This window comes from Strix aluco, chromosome 3 (assembly GCF_031877795.1).
Source record: "Strix aluco isolate bStrAlu1 chromosome 3, bStrAlu1.hap1, whole genome shotgun sequence".
In the NCBI taxonomy this organism is placed as follows: Eukaryota; Metazoa; Chordata; class Aves; order Strigiformes; family Strigidae; genus Strix; species Strix aluco.
Genome location: NC_133933.1, coordinates 47,092,539 through 47,111,450, shown reverse-complemented (window position 1 = coordinate 47,111,450; position 18,912 = coordinate 47,092,539). Strand labels below are relative to the sequence as shown.

Genomic DNA, 18,912 nt, shown 5'->3' with positions numbered 1-18,912 from the left:
GTTTCATTCAAAGCATTGCAATTACTGAGTGTCAATACCCATATTAGGGTGATTTTTTTAATATGTAATAGTGTTTTGCTGTCTTCAGTGGTTTTTTGCACATCTTTGATTTAGGTTGAACCGAGTACAAAGTTATTTCCTGCTGTATTTGCTCAAGCTACAAGCCCCAATGTTTTCCAGTTCGAGTTAGGAAGAATAAAGGTAAACAATGCTTGGTTTTCTGCAGGTTTGGGACTAATATATCATATCAAATAATGTTGGTTTGCTTGGTTTTTTGGCCATTCATTGCCTGCAATGTGTTCTTGGTATTGGGCACATTTTTATGATTCCAAGTGTTTGCATTATCGCCATTTTTATTCTTAACCCAGTTTTAAATAACTCATGTATTTAAAATACAGTAAGTTGGATAAGAAGGGTTGTAACTGATTAGAATTGGCAGAGGATATTGCAAAGTCCCGTTGAATTTTCTGAATCTCATCCTTCATGATAAAACAAAATCACTGGGATCAGTAAGACAAATCTCTTATTCTACAAACAGAGCATGGATGACCAGTGTATCTGCAGATTAGGTTGGGGTTTTAAAATAGTTTTAAAGTACATTCAAACAGTACACTCAGGAAAACTGAACTGAAATTTACTTCCTTGCTTTGGATATGTGGTTGTCTAAGAAGTCAGAAGAGGTAAAAGAAAAGTGGAGTTCAGATCTCTGGTCAGAGGAAGTGGCCACACATTCCATTCAAGTTTCTATTTCAAATTTAGCTATTTAAAAACGTTTGTAATGGACAATGCTCTCTTGCTGCTAATCTGCCAACAGATTTCTTAATTTCCTGTTGCCTGTTCTTTACTGTACTATATATTGAATGTATTTCTTGAAAAATATCATATATTCATTGTTTGATAAAGATGATGAAATGATTGTCTCTTCTGTTGGAATTTTCCAGAATGTAATGCCATTATCTGCTGGCTTATTCAAAAGCGAACACAAAAACCCGGTCTCTCAATGTCCTCCACGTCTCCATGTCCAGTTTCTGACTCATGTGCTTTGGAGCAGAGTGCCAAACCACTTCTTGAAGGTTGATGTCTCTCGGATCAGTGAACGTCAAGGCTGGATGATACAGTGCCTGAATCCTTTGCAGTTCATGGCCCTTCATATTCCTGAAGAAAACAGGTTGATGTTTGTGTGTTGAAGTGTATCAGAGCTAGGTTGGGATTATGAAGCTAGATATGTAATAAAATTTCTATAAGAAAAGCCCAAGGTCCTCTCTGTATTTATAACACATGTAAATAAAGGCAGTGTGTTTTGATTTAGCTAATATTAAAAATTAATCTTACTCTTTCAGTGTTTCAAAACCTGCCTCCTTTTGTTATGTTTCCAACCTCTCCTAGTTTCTCTCCAAATTCTTCAATAGTATATACAGGTTTTGAGTGAAAATGAAAGGAACTGTCTTTATAAATTATTTAAGATAACCCACAAGATAGTCAAAGATCTGGGTTTGTAGAGGTTTTATAAGATTTGTGACCAATTTAATTATCCCATTATTTTAATGTTCCTAAACTTAGTTTAAACAACTGAAGAAAATTAACTTTGTGATTTCCTTGTTAGCCAAATGTCTCTGCATTTTGCCAGTGCCAAAACTGAAAATAAAATCGCTAAAAAATTAGGTAAGAATTCTAAACAAACAATCCCACTTCTGAACCCTCTGCAAATGAACTGATTAGTCTGTTGCTATTTTGCAACCCCAGATCTAATACCAATAAACAATATAAATATCTCAACCTATACTGGTTTTAAAACCTTCATTTTCAGTTATCCAAATTCTTGTTTGTAGTATGCAGAAGTATTCTGTGTTAAGTAAATAATTTTGATTTTTCCCGACTGAAAGTAATTGAAGTTGTACGTTAGGAGCAACTTGAATAAATTCCCGATTGAACTTTGTTCTTAGTCCTTGATTTGTAGGTTGACAGCGTTTGTCACATGAAAGCTGAAATGTGGAAAAAGCCCATCCCTAGAACTGATATTGTGCCAATGTTATCCTTAGGGAGAATTTTCAATTCCTTCACTTAAGTAAGATTTTGCACTGATATGGAATTTACTGTATGGGTTGTTTTTTTCTCTGCAGAACAATTGATATTTTAGAGCTGACAGAACAAGAAGAATTGCTGAAATTTCACTACCATACCCTCCGATTATATTCAGCTGTTTGTGCTTTAGGCAATAACCGAGTGGCCCATGCTATGTGTAGCCACGTGGATGAATCTCAGCTCCTGTATGCTATTGAGAACAAATATATGCCAGGATTATTACGTGCAGGATATTATGACTTACTCATTGACATCCATCTCAATACCTATGCAACTGCCAGGTTAATGATGAATAATGAATTTATAGTACCAATGACTGATGAGACTAAAAGTATTACTTTGTTTCCTGATGAAAACAAGAAACATGGCCTCCCTGGTATAGGACTCAGCACTTCATTAAGGCCAAGAATGCAGTTCTCCTCTCCAAGTTTTGTAAGCATTAGCAGTGAATGCTTTCAGTTCAGTCCTGAATTCCCTCTGGAAATTTTAAAGGCCAAAACCATAGAGATGCTGACTGAAGCTGTTCAGGAGGGCAGCCTCCATGTCAGAGATCCAGTTGGAGGTTCTACAGAATTTCTGTTTGTCCCTCTCATCAAGCTCTTTTATACCCTGCTAATTATGGGAATCTTCCACAATGGGGATCTGAAACACATCTTGCAGCTGATTGAGCCCCGGGTTTTTAAAGAAGCAATGAACCAGGAGGATGAAATTGATTTCTCAGAGAAGGAGCTGAGTTCAGATGAGCTCAAGTCAGAAGAAGGAGAGGAAGAAACCAGAGGGGAGCAAGTGCCAAAGGAAGGACTCCTTCAGATGAAACTTCCAGAGCCTGTTAAATTACAGGTAACAACACTGCTGTGATGGGTTGTTCCCATTTCTTCACTCATCCATTTTTCTGCACTTGGTAATTTATCTTTCAAGGAATACAGCATTTTGATGTTAGTTAAATAGAGAAGTAATTTCCTTACAGGAAACAACAAGATTTAGTATTTTCCTGATGATATGAACTTGTTCACCATAGATCAAACAATTGTTGTTTCATTAAATAGAATTATTTTCTCAATGACATTAAGAGAGAATAATGGATCCAGACAGAAAAGAAATTCCCTAGAACCAAGGAGTAAATCCGTTCTCTTATAACTTTTCTTAAAGTCTTACATTTTATATGTCTGAGGCATATAAATCTGTTGCAGATGCCAGATATTCCTGGTGTAGGATTACTTCACATCTAGTAAATGACAGCAGTCATTTACTTGATTTGATAGTAACTGCTGCCGTAAGGAATCCATCCTTATTGCATAATATACAGAAGCTATTCTTAGCTTGCCAACTCTTCTTTCTCTTACAACACTGTTTTCTCAGATGTGCCATCTACTTCAGTACCTGTGTGATTGCCAAGTACGACATCGAATAGAAGCCATTGTAGCATTTTCGGATGATTTTGTGGCCAAGCTTCAGGAGAATCAACGCTTCCGGTACAATGAAGTGATGCAGGCCTTGAACATGTCTGCTGCCCTGACAGCTAGAAAAACAAAAGAATTTCGATCCCCACCTCAGGAGCAGGTACAGCTTACAGTGCACAATTTATAGTTTGTTGTGCTCTATGTGTGGCAGAGTTCTGTTTGATTTCAAAGTTTTTCCTTTTGGAGATCATTGTCATTTGCCTTTCCTTTGTATTCTTTAAGATTAACATGCTGCTGAACTTTAAAGATGACAAAAATGATTGTCCTTGCCCTGAAGAAATTCGGGATCAGCTCTTGGATTTCCATGAAGACCTAATGACACACTGTGGTAAGTCTTGTTACTGAATATTTTTACTTTTTTAATTATCTTTAGAAGCAATTTTCTAGAAAATTTTACATAAGAAACACCAACTAAGTAGTCTATAGATGACACTATATTAATTATAAATACTATCAAATAAAGATACTCAGCTTCTAATCAAAACCATTATACCTGGTCAGACTAGAAGGGAATGCAGTATGTTTTGCTTCATGAGGGAAAAGGTTTTTTTTCACCCATACAACGCTGCAGGAATTTCTTTGGGTATTGGGTAACACTGTAGCTCACTTATTGTTCAAGGGGTTCCTCTGCCCTATTCTCTCTGCCTTGCACTCCCTTGAATAGGTTGGTATAGGTCATCTTTGCTGTATCAAGTTGAGTATGGCCATGTTAACCACAATATAATGTAACTTTAATGGCTGATTCTTCTTGGACATGAATGAAGCAAAAGAAGTTTATTATCTATTGAAATAGTGTAATAATCAAAAGAAGCAGTTATATTTCTGTGAGTTGATTTCTTCACTTTAATTAATAAAAAACATATTCTATGTCATATTAGAATGTGAAATAAAGTAGCAATTTAAATACAAAAATACCAATTTAAAAATGAAGCACCAAAATGTGTATTTTAACTGTTGAGCTCATATCCATGAATACTGCAAATTCAGTTATAGAGTAGTTTTGTTTGGAATGCATGCTTACTTACATTTTGTGTTGAGGACTTTGTTGTTCTCCTGTTTGGAGGATACTCATCTCTTCATTTTACTTCAGTACACTATTTTAAAAAAAATAACTGAGACACTTAACAGATAGCATGAGCAGACAAGCAGCTGAACTTTCACATCATGTTCCATTAGCTAGAAGAAGATAATCCAGGGATGTGTGATAATGTTTTTTAAACTAACACTCTGATCAAGAAAGGAGCTTTGGACAGGAGAATCTCTGCACTTTTCCTCCTGAGCTACATTCTTTATTGATCCCAGTTAAACTGGAAATAATATGTTTAATTATTTAATTCACTATTTTAAAGCATTCAAATAAATAAAAACATACCATCAATATCTGACTTCATAATACATGAATTTTCTTTCTTGGTAGAGTGAGCACAGTTGATATCTTTGTGTATTACAAGACAATTTGGTTAGATTGGTCCATCTCAAAGATATTTCTGTTACTAAAATAATCAAAGATTTATTAAGGTACCAGATATGATGGAAGGTCTTTAATGCAGCCTCTTGCTCAAAGCAGAGAACACTGAACTCAGACCTGGTTGCTTAGGGATTTTTGCACTTGGTCTTGAAAGCTTCTAAGCACAGGGATTCCACAATGTCTTTGGGAAACATGTTGCAGGGCTTGAGTGTCCTAATGGTGATTTTTTTCTTTTTTCCTTATGTCAGTTTGGAACCCTGCATGTTTTAGGTTGACAATTGTATCTTGTTCACCTCAGAACTTGAGCTAGTGATTGTTTCTGCTAACACAAGATATTTTTAGCTCTCCTTGCTGTTAGAGTAAACTGCTGGCTGGTGTCTAGCTTGCTCTCCAACAGGACCACCGAAGTTCTTATTGCAAAGATTTTTTTTTTAATCAGTTCATGCCCAGCCTGTATTGTCACATGGGGTTAGTCTGTCCAAGTTGCAGAACTCTGCATTTGTCCTTGCTGAACTTCGAGTATCCCGTCAGCCTATTCTACCCTGTTGAGCCAGTTTGTATCATTCACAAACTTGATGAAGGTGCATTATGACACTTTAAATGAAATATTTTTATTTTAAATGAAAAATGAAAAAGAAAAAAAAAGGAAAATTCGAAGTAAACTGTCAGTTGACAGGAAACAAAGATGAAATAAAGAATTTGGAAATAACATTTGAAAGGAGAAGAGGCTTTCTCTTTCTCTTTGATTTTTCCATTTTTCTTTAGCCTTTTACCATCATACTCCTCTGTTCAAATTACTTGTCTGGTTTTGTCATTATTTTTCTTTTCTTTATGGGTAAATAGTAATTTGCATAATCTACAAGTAGAAAATTAATTTTGTGGGTTAGAGGATGCATTACAGTAGAGCAGAATTAATTATTCTGTGTATTCAAACTATGATTATTGCAGAATAGATAAAACAATTACACATCCTCAGTTCTATGTCTGGTTGATTAGCCAGCCACCATTTGGGGACTCACATCTTGTGAAATAGTTGAGAGACAATTATATTGGTAGTTTGCAAATCAGAAAAGTACAACTAGAACTCAGGGAACAGTGTAACTGTGGGAAAACAGACATTTAATTTGAGTAATTTCAGAGCATCTCTGTGTTCTAATTGAGAAAACATTTCAGTGTCTACTGTTAATTAGTTTGGTTGAAGAGACTGCCATCCAAACCATTTTGTAATATGATGTTGATCCTTATTTATTTTAGTGTCAATTCTCTTAGGACAAAATATAACAATAAAAGTAACTTTTAATGGAAATGGAAATGTACTTAATGCAAAAAATCAGATAAATAAAACTAGATGCAATAAATTGAGAAGGGTTATATAATGTCCTGAAGAAACATCCCATAAAATGCAAGACTACTAAAGAACACCCCACAAAACCCTTACCTTTAGAACTTATGTTGGAAACTGAAAAAAACAGAAAAAAGTAGTTGAACAACCTTTGAGCTTATTTTAGTGTGAGTAATAGGTATAGGTCAAGATTTTAAATTCCTTTACAATGTATGCATGAATGAATAAAGAGAGAAATGAGCTGATGGGAGTCCCATGAAGTTCAGCAATGGGAAGTGTGAAGTCATGCACATGGGGAGGAATAACCCCATGCGACTGAGCTCCCCAGTACAGGAGAGACATGGACACACTGGAGTGAGTCCTGGGAAGGGCTATCAGAGATGATTAAATTCTTGGAGCATCTTTTGTACAAGGAGAGACTGAGAGGGCAGTGGTTGTTTAACTTGAAGAGAAAGCTCATGGGGGGGATTGTATCAATGCATATAAATACCTGTTGGGCAGAGGGAATAAAGAAGTCTGAACCAGACTTTCCTCAGTGGTGCCTAGTGACAGCAAAAGTTTTTAAATTTTTGATTTTTTTTTGTTTGTTTTTGTTTTTTTTTTTTACTGTAGGGCATGATGGAATTCAAGAACAGGTTGCCCAGAGCGGTTGTGGTCTCCATCTTAGGAGATATTCAAAATCTGACTGGACGTAGTCCTAAGCAACCTGCTCTAGTTGAACCTGCTTTGAGTAGGGAGGCTGGACTAGATGTCTCCAAAGGCTCATTCCAACCTGAGCTGTTCTGTGATTCTGCAATGCCTCACATGCATTTGTTTACATTTTATAGCTTGTTATAGGAATATCATGAAACAGCCTCTGTATTGTGAAGGTGGCTACTTTCTTCTGGCTGGTCACTAGCAAGTATATTTATTGTAACTTTACTTCTTTCACTTCTATTATATGTTTTACTTAAAAATCTCCTAGTCTACTAGTATCAGTTGAACTGTGTCAGTAGGGACTATATCTACACTTCTGAGCAACATATGTCCAAAACACAGACATCAGCGTTAGCATGGAAACATGCATAGTGGGGGAGTTGACCACAGAAATATATTTACTATATATTTTATGCATAATAACACACAATTTATACAATAAATTAATAAGATTACGTGATAGTTATCTACATTTTCCTGCCTTGCCCATATACCTGATCTGTGCTTATTCCAAACTGCTGGTTAAGCATATCCCATATCAAACTCTTCTGTAGTTCTAACAGAGCAGAACAGCATTGTTCAGTTTGATTATGTTTGTACATGCAAGATACAAAACATGTCTGTAACATGTTTTATTTTATTCTTTTACTATTTAGTGTGTATTTTTTATTTCAGGAATTGAACTAGATGAAGACGGAACCTTGGATGGAAACAGTGATTTAACCATTAGGGGTCGACTCCTATACCTTATGGAAAAAGTTACATATCTGAAGAAGAAGCAAACTGAGAAGCCAATTGATGATGACGCTAAGACATCATGTAAGCAAAATTAAATCAGTTTATTGTATCCTAATTCCAAATGGCAAAAGAAGCAGGAGAGGAAGTTCTTCATATATTTTCAGCCAAAATAAGGTGGATTTTTAGTGAAACATCTGTGCATCTTAAAGTTTGTAGCTCTGACTCAAAACAAGCTCAGGTGGAAATTTTATGATAGGCAGATTTGTTTCCCAGTGGAATGTAGTGGGAAATTTCTTCTGCTGGCTTTTTCACCCATGATCCTTTTTCAAGTCATAATTTTTCCAGAATGTATCTTGCTTTTTGTACAGTTAGTGCAGACTTAATAATTGTAGCAAGGTCCTGATTATGAGAACTCGCTCACAAAATCAGCTGCAGCAACTTCAAATCAGTATTTACATGAAGATTAACAAATTAAAGAAAAGTGTGCAATTAGATCGTAATTTGCAAAGCAGTGCTTAGGAGAAGCCTCCCTGAATGTTAGAGGTTGAACATTCAAGATTTGCTCACTGTGATTGTTGCTCTGTCATTTTTCTGCCTTTCCATCTTGATAAGAATCATTGCCAGTGGCATCCACATTCTACAATTTGTGCCAACTGATTATGGAATTTTATTTATTTTTCACTCGTCAGTGCTGACTTTTTTTTTTTCTTTATTATGGTGGGTGGTACTATCAAATGTCCTAATTTTTTATGCTGCTACCCTACTAGCAGGAATTAATTTCCGGTCACACAGTTTAGGTGTTCTGACTTAAGTAAAAAAACCCTTGGTTTCTGTCACTGATTACACAAAATTCCTATGGATACTGGCCTTTTAAGTTTGTTGTCTAATTTAAGTCCTAAAATTATGGGATGAGAAGATTTCCCCAGGGTCCTTACAGTGAGATGGCTTCTTAGATGCCAGTTATTAGTTTTAGCTTAGTGTTCTTTAAGTAGAAATATTTTTGTTCTCCTAAAAGTGTGCCTTCTAGCTTTGCAGTTTCTAACTTATTTCAGTTATCAGGCAGTAATAATTAGAGGCTAGGTCTATGCAGAATGTGGTAATGAATCTTATGGTTTCCTAATTTTTTTTCTTGTAGTAAGCTTGAAGGTCTACAAAATCTAATTCTCTCTCTCTCATGTTAGTAGAAAGTATTATATTAAACTAATTCCATACAATCCTTCAGAGCAAATAAGCACCCACGCAACTCAGTATTGTGGTGGCTAGGCTGCTTGTTTTCTTCACTGCAAGCAAGATAACAGCCAGACCCACAGGTAGGTGGGATGCAGTATTGCAAGTTATCAAAACAGGAGCCAAATGACAGCCTGGTCATGAGATTCTCCACAAAAAATCAAAGGAAACTTACTATTGTGTCCCTTCTTGTTATTATTTATTTCAGTGTTTCTGAAATATCAGCCCAAACACATTTCCTCCTTTTATTTGTTTTTAAAGTGTTTTTATTCTAAAAAATGCTAAGCTGTGTGACAATGGAAACACCTCTAGTACAGTGTTTGGACAGTAACAATAAAATACAATATTACTGCTCTTTTTTTCCCCTTACCCTGTATTAGCTCATCTTAGCACAAATTGTCTTCTTTGTTAAATGTTCTCTTTTCTGTAAACTTCTGTCCCTTCAATATCTTTCTTTAAGTACTTTTACTTTTTTTTTTTGAGTTTAGCCTGAAATTGCATCTGTTTTACTCCAAAATCATGTTAGTGTCTCAACACATAGCTTTCTAATTTGAAAATCCTTTTGATGTTTAGTCTGCATCAGCCACCTTCTTCAACACTAGGATATTTATTAGGCAGTTTATTGAAGTTCAGGAGAGATTACCAAATTTCCCTTCTCGAACTTTTGCTGTTATCCGCTTGGCATGGAAATAAATTGACTAGTTAGGTAGGTACTGAAGGTGAAATTCTCTAGTGTATAACTATCAGGATATCTCAAGAGGATCCTGAATTGATCTGACAAAGTCTTGCAAACCCAGACGGAAGTTCCCTGAGATGGGAAAAATAACATTATTCAATTGTCTTTATCAAATACTTTGTCTTCACTGTTAGTTCACGAGTAATTTTTCTAACAGTAGTCTCAAATCTTAACTGACATTATATAGCTTGTCTAATTTAACATGTGAGTTTCCCAAATATATATATATCTCCCAACTAATAAAAGTTATCAGTGAGAATACCAGGTATGGGTTTCTGGCTTCATTAGAGACTGAATTCAGAATATGTAAATGATGTTTGCCATTTATTTGATTGGAGTCTCTTAATTTCTGTTTCTTTTGAAGGGTCTTTAGTTTTGGCAAAGGACTAAGTTAAATTATTCTGTTTTGTACATTATAAAATTTTGAGTGGATACAGAGCTTAGACAGGTAAATAAATAATACAGCATTTACATGTGCCCTTTTTCCAGTCTTACTTCATAATATGTAAGAAAAACCCTCAGACCTAGATTCCTGGAAAAATCTTGGAAGCAATATGTAGAAATAAATCTGGTGACTGTGAGCATCTTGTATGTCTTCATAATTTTTTATGTTATCAAATTTATTTTCTGTATTTTAATTTTAAATATAGGCTTTTGGTTTTGAGATGTTTCTGCTTCTCTTGTGTGATTTTATTTTTCTTTGATAGTCTGCTAAAGAAATACCAAGAAAAAGGTGCTTGTTAAGAATCAAATTCATTCCAATTCATGTTACTTAATGGGTTCTGAGGGACTACCAGTAGAGAGATGAGAAATTCATGGTAATTCTGTGATTTATGTGTTTTCTTCACAGCTACTCTTCAGCAGTTGATTTCAGACACAATGGTACGCTGGGCCCAGGAATCAGTGATAGAAGACCCGGAGTTAGTGAGGGCCATGTTTGTATTGCTGCACCGCCAATACGATGGTATTGGTGGCCTGGTTCGAGCCCTACCAAAGACCTACACCATAAATAGCGTGTCTGTGGAAGACACAATCAATCTTCTGGCATCCCTTGGCCAAATCCGTTCCTTGCTTAGTGTCAGAATGGGGAAGGAGGAAGAGAAACTTATGATTCGTGGATTAGGGTAAATAACTGGAGTGTAACATCTCTTTATTTACAGATATTTGTTGTTATTTGCTGTATGATTATGGCCAAAGTTATACATGAAGCTTGAATGTGTATAGTCTATATGGGTGTAAATGCAAACACTGGTATCAGTTGTGTAGTATCTTCAGTTGTAAGATAGAGTCTTTGCAGCATTAGATGCTTCATTTTTGGAGAGAAGCAAATGACAGCTGTAAGACTTCTTGTAAGAAACCTTGAAAATATGATATTACAAAATAGATCTTGTTACCATATTTTAAATAGTATGGCTGTGAAGAATCTTGTCAAGAATACTGTCCATTTTATATGTATGCAGTGATGGTAGCTGTTGGAACATACAATTTCCCCCAGCAGTCGACTAGCTAATGGAGTTGTGTCTACACGTGTCTGTATATATATGCCATCTTTTTATTGCACTGAATGTAGTTGGTATTATTTGAACTATGACGTGGTTCACCCAGTCTTATTTTTCCTAATTATATGATTAATTATAGTGAAATATAGCCTAATAAAGAATACAGTTGGAGAAAACAGTACAGAAAATATGATCATCTCTACTAGCAAAGAGTTTGTTTTTTTCTCTCACTTTTTTCAAAGAAATGTTACCATCTGAGAGATGTCTCATGGGATTAAACATCAGCTGTGATCTATTAGACATCCTCAATCAGCAAGAGCAATGACAACCAAAGATAACATTATGTAAAGAATGTCAGGAATGCAAGGAGAAGAGAAGCTTTTGTTGTGCAAAATAGCTTTTTCTTTATTTTCGAGCTTACTGAAAGCTTCAAATATCCAAATAATGTCTATACATAATTTTGTAGTGTCATTATGAACAATGCCTACTTCTTAGCCTGCTAGCATGTCCCATCAATGTTCCCTGGTTGTTGCAATGTTCAATGTACTCATGCTAAAGCTTTGGCAAAGGGGAAAGTCCGTTGTCTGTCAAGACACACAAAATACTGATATTTTTAAATCCACCTTTGTACTTCAAATTTAAGTTGTTACATTTCACTTAAGCTAATGAAGTCTAAAATGAGTGAGTGATTACTAGATTCTGGCATTGTTGTGCCTGGGGAAAAAAAAAAAATCTTGGGGATTTCATTTCAAGTTCTGCTTCCGTTTTGGTTTTTGGTTTTTTTTTACATTTTTTTTCCTCAACATTTTCTGCTACAAATTAAAAGCTAAGATTTTGTGAATCTGATTTAATTTTAACAACATTTTTGGTTATATGTGAAAGGCTGGTGTAAGGAAGAAGGAGTATTTTCTGTTAAGCTAGTGTTCTCTCACTGCCTGTTCCTATCACCCTTCTTGGTAGCCTCTATCATAGTCTTATTTATCTTGTAGGCTTCCCAGCTGTGCTGTTTATACCTTTTATAGCCTAACCTGGGCTCCAGCACCTATTTAGAAATGCCAGTTTTTTTTCTGCAAGTGGAAGGTGTTTCTTTCTTCCAGCTGAGAAATGAAAGTGTCACTCATTCCTGCTTAAAAGCTGGTTCCTCAGAAATTCTGTTAAGATTTTTTTTCTTAAGTGTGAAATATCATAATGCAGTCCACAGTTAAACAGAATACTGAAAGTGGATGTACTGTCCAAAGTACTGTAATATTGCTGGCCAGCCCCTGAGGTGATGTTTTGTCTTTCTGAACTGTATTTCTGTAAAAGAAAGCTTCTTTAAAGAAATAAGACTTTAGAATGTCTTGGCAGAGTGATACCGTTGAGGTCTTTTTCCACAGCATGAAGCATTAGTGCAGAAAGGAGATGTGGTGTGAATAGCTTTTGGAGGCAGGGCCTATCCTCTGTCATCTCAGATATGAAGTCCTGTTTTAGGCTTTGGGGGAAAAAGATGAGCTAATCTTTCTGGGAGTTACTGGGAGTCAAAAACTCTTATAGTGCCATCTACATCAGACATACTGCATGCATACTGTTGCATGACTAATAGTTGCAGATTTGTAGCTTTTAGAGTGATGGAACAGTCCATTTCATATCTCATCTTTTACAAGGCTGAAATTTGCCTTGCCTGATTGCAAGAGTTTTAGGTCAGAAAAAAAAAGACTGCTTTTATAAAATATAAAATGAAATTTGAACAGTTGTCAGCAGTAGTTTCTATAGTGACTTGCTAGTCCTTTTCTCACTTGACCTGAGTGCTTTTACATTTATGGGTTGTGTGTGATTTCAAGACTAATTACAGGTTTTAGAAATTTAATTTTTAAACCAGACATTTTTGTTGGACATGTCTGCATAAAATATTCACATTATAATATCCAGGACTGATTTTAAAGTACGTAAATCTGTTCTGCTGAAATAGGTAAGGGAGAAGAGTTCTTCTGAGCAGTGACTCGTGAACTGAGGTTAATATTTATGCAACTTCTATTTCTGATGCTTAGAGGATAACTGGACATACATTCTCTGTCCCCTACAATTGTTTTTTCTTGGTTTTGATGGCAGATGTCAAATGTCTCAATGTTGAAATGCTCTGAAAAGAATCAAAAATATTGATTAGTTGAATTTAAAATTTAAGCTAATATAGCAGTTTTGATCATGCTTTTGTCAGAAAATATTTTTAGATCTGGAATGGATTTCTAATGAAAACAGAAGAGCATTCTACTCTGGTGTAATCAAGCAGTGATTAAATCAGTAACTATAATATGAGAAAAGAAAGGTCAGGTTTTTCCACAATGTGCTTCAGATTGAGACTCAACCTGAAAAAGTCCCTGAGGTAATTTTTCCACCTCAGGTGGTGAAGAATTGTACAGTAAATCAGCTTTGCAAATAACATAATGGGTAAACTATTGGTCCATAACATTTTAATCCAATTTTTTATTTCTTTTTCCTGTAGAGACATCATGAATAATAAAGTATTTTACCAACATCCAAATCTCATGAGAGCTTTAGGAATGCATGAAACTGTCATGGAAGTGATGGTAAATGTGCTTGGTGGAGGAGAATCCAAGGTAAAGCAATTCACTCTTAGAAGACAGAGAGTTTAGAATATAGCTGTTCAAAGCTTTATTCCGTAAGGTGCTGAGCAGTCACTGGAGGTACCGAGACCATAATTTCCATTAGCACAATAATTGACTAAGTTTTTAGAAGAATCTATCCATCCATTAGCATTGTAATTCCAGATGCTTTAAAGAAAAAACTGCAAATAGCACTTTATATGCTTACTGGGTCTTAAAGGGGAGATATTTTTAGAAACTAATTAATTGATGCAGTATTACTCTGTGAATCTGAGCATTCACGTTCTTTCATGTTTGAATCTAGAATTTATGGGTGACCCCAGCTCTTGTTTTTCAAACTTATACCTTGATCTTTGGGGCTTAAGGATTTATTTACTTGCTGAGAAAGCCCTATTGATTCCAGGGTGAAACTTAAACAGTTGACTTCAGTGAGGTGCAATGAGTAAAATGCATAAATATTAGTGTTAAAAGGCTGTTACATAAATGATTTTCTGCGAGTTTTGTGCCTGTCTTAGAGTTTGAGCTTCAGTGTGGTTTTATTTGCTTCTTAGGAAATCACTTTCCCAAAGATGGTGGCAAACTGTTGTCGTTTTCTGTGTTATTTTTGCCGCATCAGCAGACAGAATCAAAAAGCTATGTTTGATCATCTTAGCTATTTATTGGAAAACAGCAGTGTTGGCCTTGGTAAGTAATGTGTGTGGCTTTTGAGATTCTAAACCAAAACCAAAACCTTAAAACTTTCTGCCTATTTTTATACATATATCTAAAACCACCTGTGTTCTTCTGCATCCCTCTGTTTGTATTGAAGTTTCTTCTTCACCTAGTGCAAAAACATCTTCATTAACTGTATTGCTAACTCCAAACAAACTCCTGACAGTAGCATCAAGTTGAGGTAATTTAGAATGCTCTTTTTTGTATGTGCCTGAACATTGAGAGAGTTGGTGTTCAGTTGCACATTTTAGGAACAAAATAAAATCCTGGTTTTGATGAAGAGAATCAGAGATAAGTGTTGGTAACATTTCATTAGGGCTTACTTCTCACTACTCAAGCTTACTCCCCTGCACTTTCTTCTGTAGATTGTTCAGTATACACCTATGGCAGTGGGAGAAATACAGAGCTCATTTGCTTTGGTATGCATGTATAGATGCCCAGAAATGAACATTGAAATTTTCTTAAAATGTTAGCCTTTCTTTTCTAGGCTGAAGTGTTATAGAGGAGATACGTTCATCCTTTATTTAACTTAATACTTGTAATTGAAAATATATAATTATTTATCATCATAGTAATTTTTTATAATGATCACAAATTCCTTATTAATGTATAGGTACAGAAGCATAAACTAAAAATCTTTTTGGAGAGAAAGTTCCCAAATCAAATGCATTTAGAGTGTTAATATGAAAACCTTAGCTTTTTCTAATACTATAATGACTGCCATTTTTTAAAGAAATAGGTAACATATATTTTAAAGCTTAAAGATATTTTCCATTTCAATATATTTGATAAAATGTCAGTGTTTTAGATATAAAATCCCTGCTACCTTTTCCTTGAAATGAAGTTGTCAGTTAAGTAGAAAGAATGAGATCTTAAAGTATGTGATGAGAATATGAAAGTGTAAGAAAAGTAGTTTCTAGCTTGAACATTCTATTTTGACTTCATATCAATGTCACAGTTCAAATGAGTGCATGATTTATTATAAACTGAGTGGTATAAATTACATGCTTACAATTGTGCTAAATAATGACAAAACGTATTATTAAAAAAATTGTTAATGTATTTCCTATTAATTCGTTGAGTTTTTTTAAGTTGATGTTGAAACTAAATGTTATTTCAACAGCCTCTCCTTCTATGCGAGGATCAACTCCTTTAGATGTTGCAGCAGCCTCTGTGATGGATAACAATGAACTTGCACTAGCTTTAAGGGAGCCTGATCTGGAGAAGGTTGGTAGCTTCTTTATCAAGCAGTTTGTCCCCTGTAGAGAGGGGAAGATTCCTGTTTCCTAAAGTAATCAAAATCCAAGATTATAAGAATTATATGGGAGTTTTAGGTACCTGTCAGAGAAAGGCTATCAAAATCTGATTGTTCTTTCTGGTGGTGGTGTGGATAGTTGAACTGAGTTTCTGATTATTACATACACAGGTGTAACCAAAAGGAATTGCGTCAAGGGCGGCTCTTACACTGGAAATAGTGGAGTCCATACCCAACAAAACTTCATTGCTAAAATCTTTCTTTGTTGTTCTGTCTTGATGGTGGCATGCGGTGCTGGCATAATGCAAGAGGGGTTACTAGAAGCCTTGTGATAACTTGTTAAATATATATATATATGACAAATTTTCGTAGAGATACCTATCTATATCTATCTGTATTTTTTCCTAACATTTAAACCTGCTTCAGAAAAGATTGAAGGAAGTGGGATTAATTAGACTAAAGAATAAAAAACTTAAGAGAGCATGTGACAATTGTGTAGAATACGTAAATTGCTGCTGCAAGAAGGAATAGAGTAATGGTTACTATGTCAGTGGTGGATAAGAAAAGCAGCTTAAATAATGGAAAGACAGATTCCAGATAGACATTAAAAACATTTCTAATGGAAAGGAAGACAGTGGAATAGATTGTCTAATTTGTTCTTGAAGACCTCCAATTCTAGAAAAGCTATACCTTCGTAGGAAAGCATCTGTCAGGAGTAATATAAGCATAGATGATCCTTTCTAGGAACAGGAAGATGGACCATGTGTGTTTAAATGGACTTTTTCAGATATCGTTCTTATAAATGGCCTGCAAAAAGAAACTCTCTGAACTGGTTAAAGACTATACTTACAATTCTTGCAATTCAGAAAGGAGAGGGTCAACTGAAAACTACTATTGAGACTATAGGGAGTGTTACTGTTGTGTGTATAAAAACAAAGGAAGAAAAAAGGCAAGTGAAAAGGAAAGGTTAAAACAAAAGAGTAGACCTGATATATTAGTTATATTAGAGTTATATTAGAAGATGTGTTTTCAAATATGGATAGTGTGTAGTTAGGGAATATTAAAAAACTGACTAATTTGTAGTGCTCAGGGTTGCGAGACAAATGAGAGATAGCAAAGCAGTGATCTAGAGAGAGGAAAAATGAAATTGAAATAAGTAAGGTCTTGCAGTTCATGGCAGAAGTAGGAAAAGGCTGGGAAAGTGAACTAAGAAAGAGGCTGCTCTTCTGATTTGCCCAAAATATGATATGGTTTTGTTGGGGATAATAGAATGTGAACACCATATCCAAGGATGCTTCCCTTTGAAACTGCACTTGTCTTTCACAATTAATATTTTTTTCATCTTACCTTGCTTTTAGGTGGTTCGCTACTTGGCTGGATGTGGATTGCAGAGTTGTCCTTTGCTGATTTCTAAAGGGTACCCAGACATTGGATGGAATCCAGTTGAAGGAGAGCGATATTTGGATTTTCTTCGTTTTGCTGTTTTTTGCAATGGTAGAGTAGAAGCCTTTAAATTTTGTATCTTACTCTAATGTTCAAATAAGTTTGTCACTTAAAATAGTAATACAAACCAACTTGAGAAGTTACTGTAAATTTAAAGGACAATTTACAGAAAGAGTAGAGTTACGCAAGGCAGACAGTAACTTAGATGTCCATTTAACAAGTCATATATGGTCCTACGAGCCTATGCACCATTTTTTTAGATCTGTCTTTAGTGTTGAAATGCCCACATCTCCTTTAGAAGTAGAGCAGAGTCCTAAATCTTTTTATGACTCATGCTAGACATGGAGCCGTCTTTTGATGAAGACTTAGATAGTTCAGTTTTAGTGTTTAGCATTGGTCCCTTCATTAACTCTCTCACTTGACTATGAGTCTTTACTACAAATCAGTAGCTTCAGTGATGCTTTAAACATCTTTTATTACATAGTTACTTCTTTGGCTGTATTTAATTTTGAATTAAATTACATGTTTTATTTCCTAGCTTTTATATAATAATAGAGGAGTATGTGTGTTTATGTAACTTTCTCATAATATTTAAAGTGTTTTGTAGTTAAAAGTATCTACTGACACATGCATTCTGAACTTTTGTGTACCTTTTTCTGATTATATCTCAGAAGTCTTTTTCATACAATCTTAAATCTTGATATTTGTTCTATGTGGTAGGAGAGAGTGTGGAGGAGAATGCTAATGTTGTAGTCAGACTGCTTATCCGACGACCTGAATGTTTTGGTCCAGCTCTGAGAGGAGAAGGAGGCAATGGGTTACTTGCTGCCATGGAGGAAGCAATACAAATATCGGAAGATCCAACAAGAGATGGACCTTCCCCAAGTAATGGATCTAGTAAAACCCTGTAGGTGAAGTGGAATTGCTTACATTGCCATATTTTTTTGTTTATTTGTTTTATAATCTTAGCTTTGAAATGACTTCTTTGTTTTAACATGTGAATTATCAGCTGGATTCTTCCTTGAATTCTATGGAGGGTAGAGATTTGTCTTCTGCCAAATAGTTCTTACTCTGCTTTGTTAATTTAAGTAACTCTCTCTCAATATTAAATCCTCTTTATAAATCTGTTTGTTCTTTGTCAGTCAGTTAAGAATCAATCCATTGATGCAAAATGAGACAGATAAATGGTAACAACACAGATGTCACTACAATCTTTTAGGGAGAAATTCCATTCAGTGTTAGTCTGCTAAAAGTGCACTAGTTAACAGGAAGCCACTGTGTGTAAGCTGTTACACCTATGAGCAGATTTTCTTTATTTGTTGCTGATGTAAAAACTTTCTTGTGTTTTTTCATCTTTTAATTGTTTTAACATTTAACTAATTACAGTGAAATGGAAGAACAAGAAGATGACACTATTCACATGGGAAATGCAATCATGACCTTTTATGCTGCTTTGATTGATCTCTTAGGACGTTGTGCCCCGGAAATGCATGTAAGTTTTATGTCTTCATGCATTGGAAAGTTAAGGCATAGCTGTTTTATTGATTGCTCAGTGGTTTGCTGTTTGGCTTTTTCACAGTAACACATTATCAGGTATTAAAGCAGTGGTATGGCTACATAGTATTTTAATGTATATAATCTATTCATCCACTAAT

General features: G+C 35.1%; 1 protein-coding gene across 14 annotated transcripts in view; it reads left to right on the top strand.

The window, feature by feature from the left end:
- RYR2 (ryanodine receptor 2) overlaps window positions 1–18,912 on the top strand; it is a 441,630-nt gene that overhangs the window by 287,556 nt on the left and 135,162 nt on the right. For all 14 annotated transcript variants that reach the window (XM_074818391.1, XM_074818396.1, XM_074818388.1 and 11 more), the window contains 13 exons: window positions 115–201; window positions 942–1,168; window positions 2,121–2,922; window positions 3,442–3,642; window positions 3,765–3,870; window positions 7,724–7,867; window positions 10,600–10,873; window positions 13,728–13,842; window positions 14,400–14,532; window positions 15,683–15,786; window positions 17,173–17,308; window positions 17,978–18,164; window positions 18,644–18,749. In XM_074818391.1, coding sequence (XP_074674492.1) covers window positions 115–201; window positions 942–1,168; window positions 2,121–2,922; window positions 3,442–3,642; window positions 3,765–3,870; window positions 7,724–7,867; window positions 10,600–10,873; window positions 13,728–13,842; window positions 14,400–14,532; window positions 15,683–15,786; window positions 17,173–17,308; window positions 17,978–18,164; window positions 18,644–18,749 — 2,622 coding nt within the window. The remainder of the gene's footprint in view (window positions 1–114; window positions 202–941; window positions 1,169–2,120; window positions 2,923–3,441; window positions 3,643–3,764; window positions 3,871–7,723; window positions 7,868–10,599; window positions 10,874–13,727; window positions 13,843–14,399; window positions 14,533–15,682; window positions 15,787–17,172; window positions 17,309–17,977; window positions 18,165–18,643; window positions 18,750–18,912) is intronic.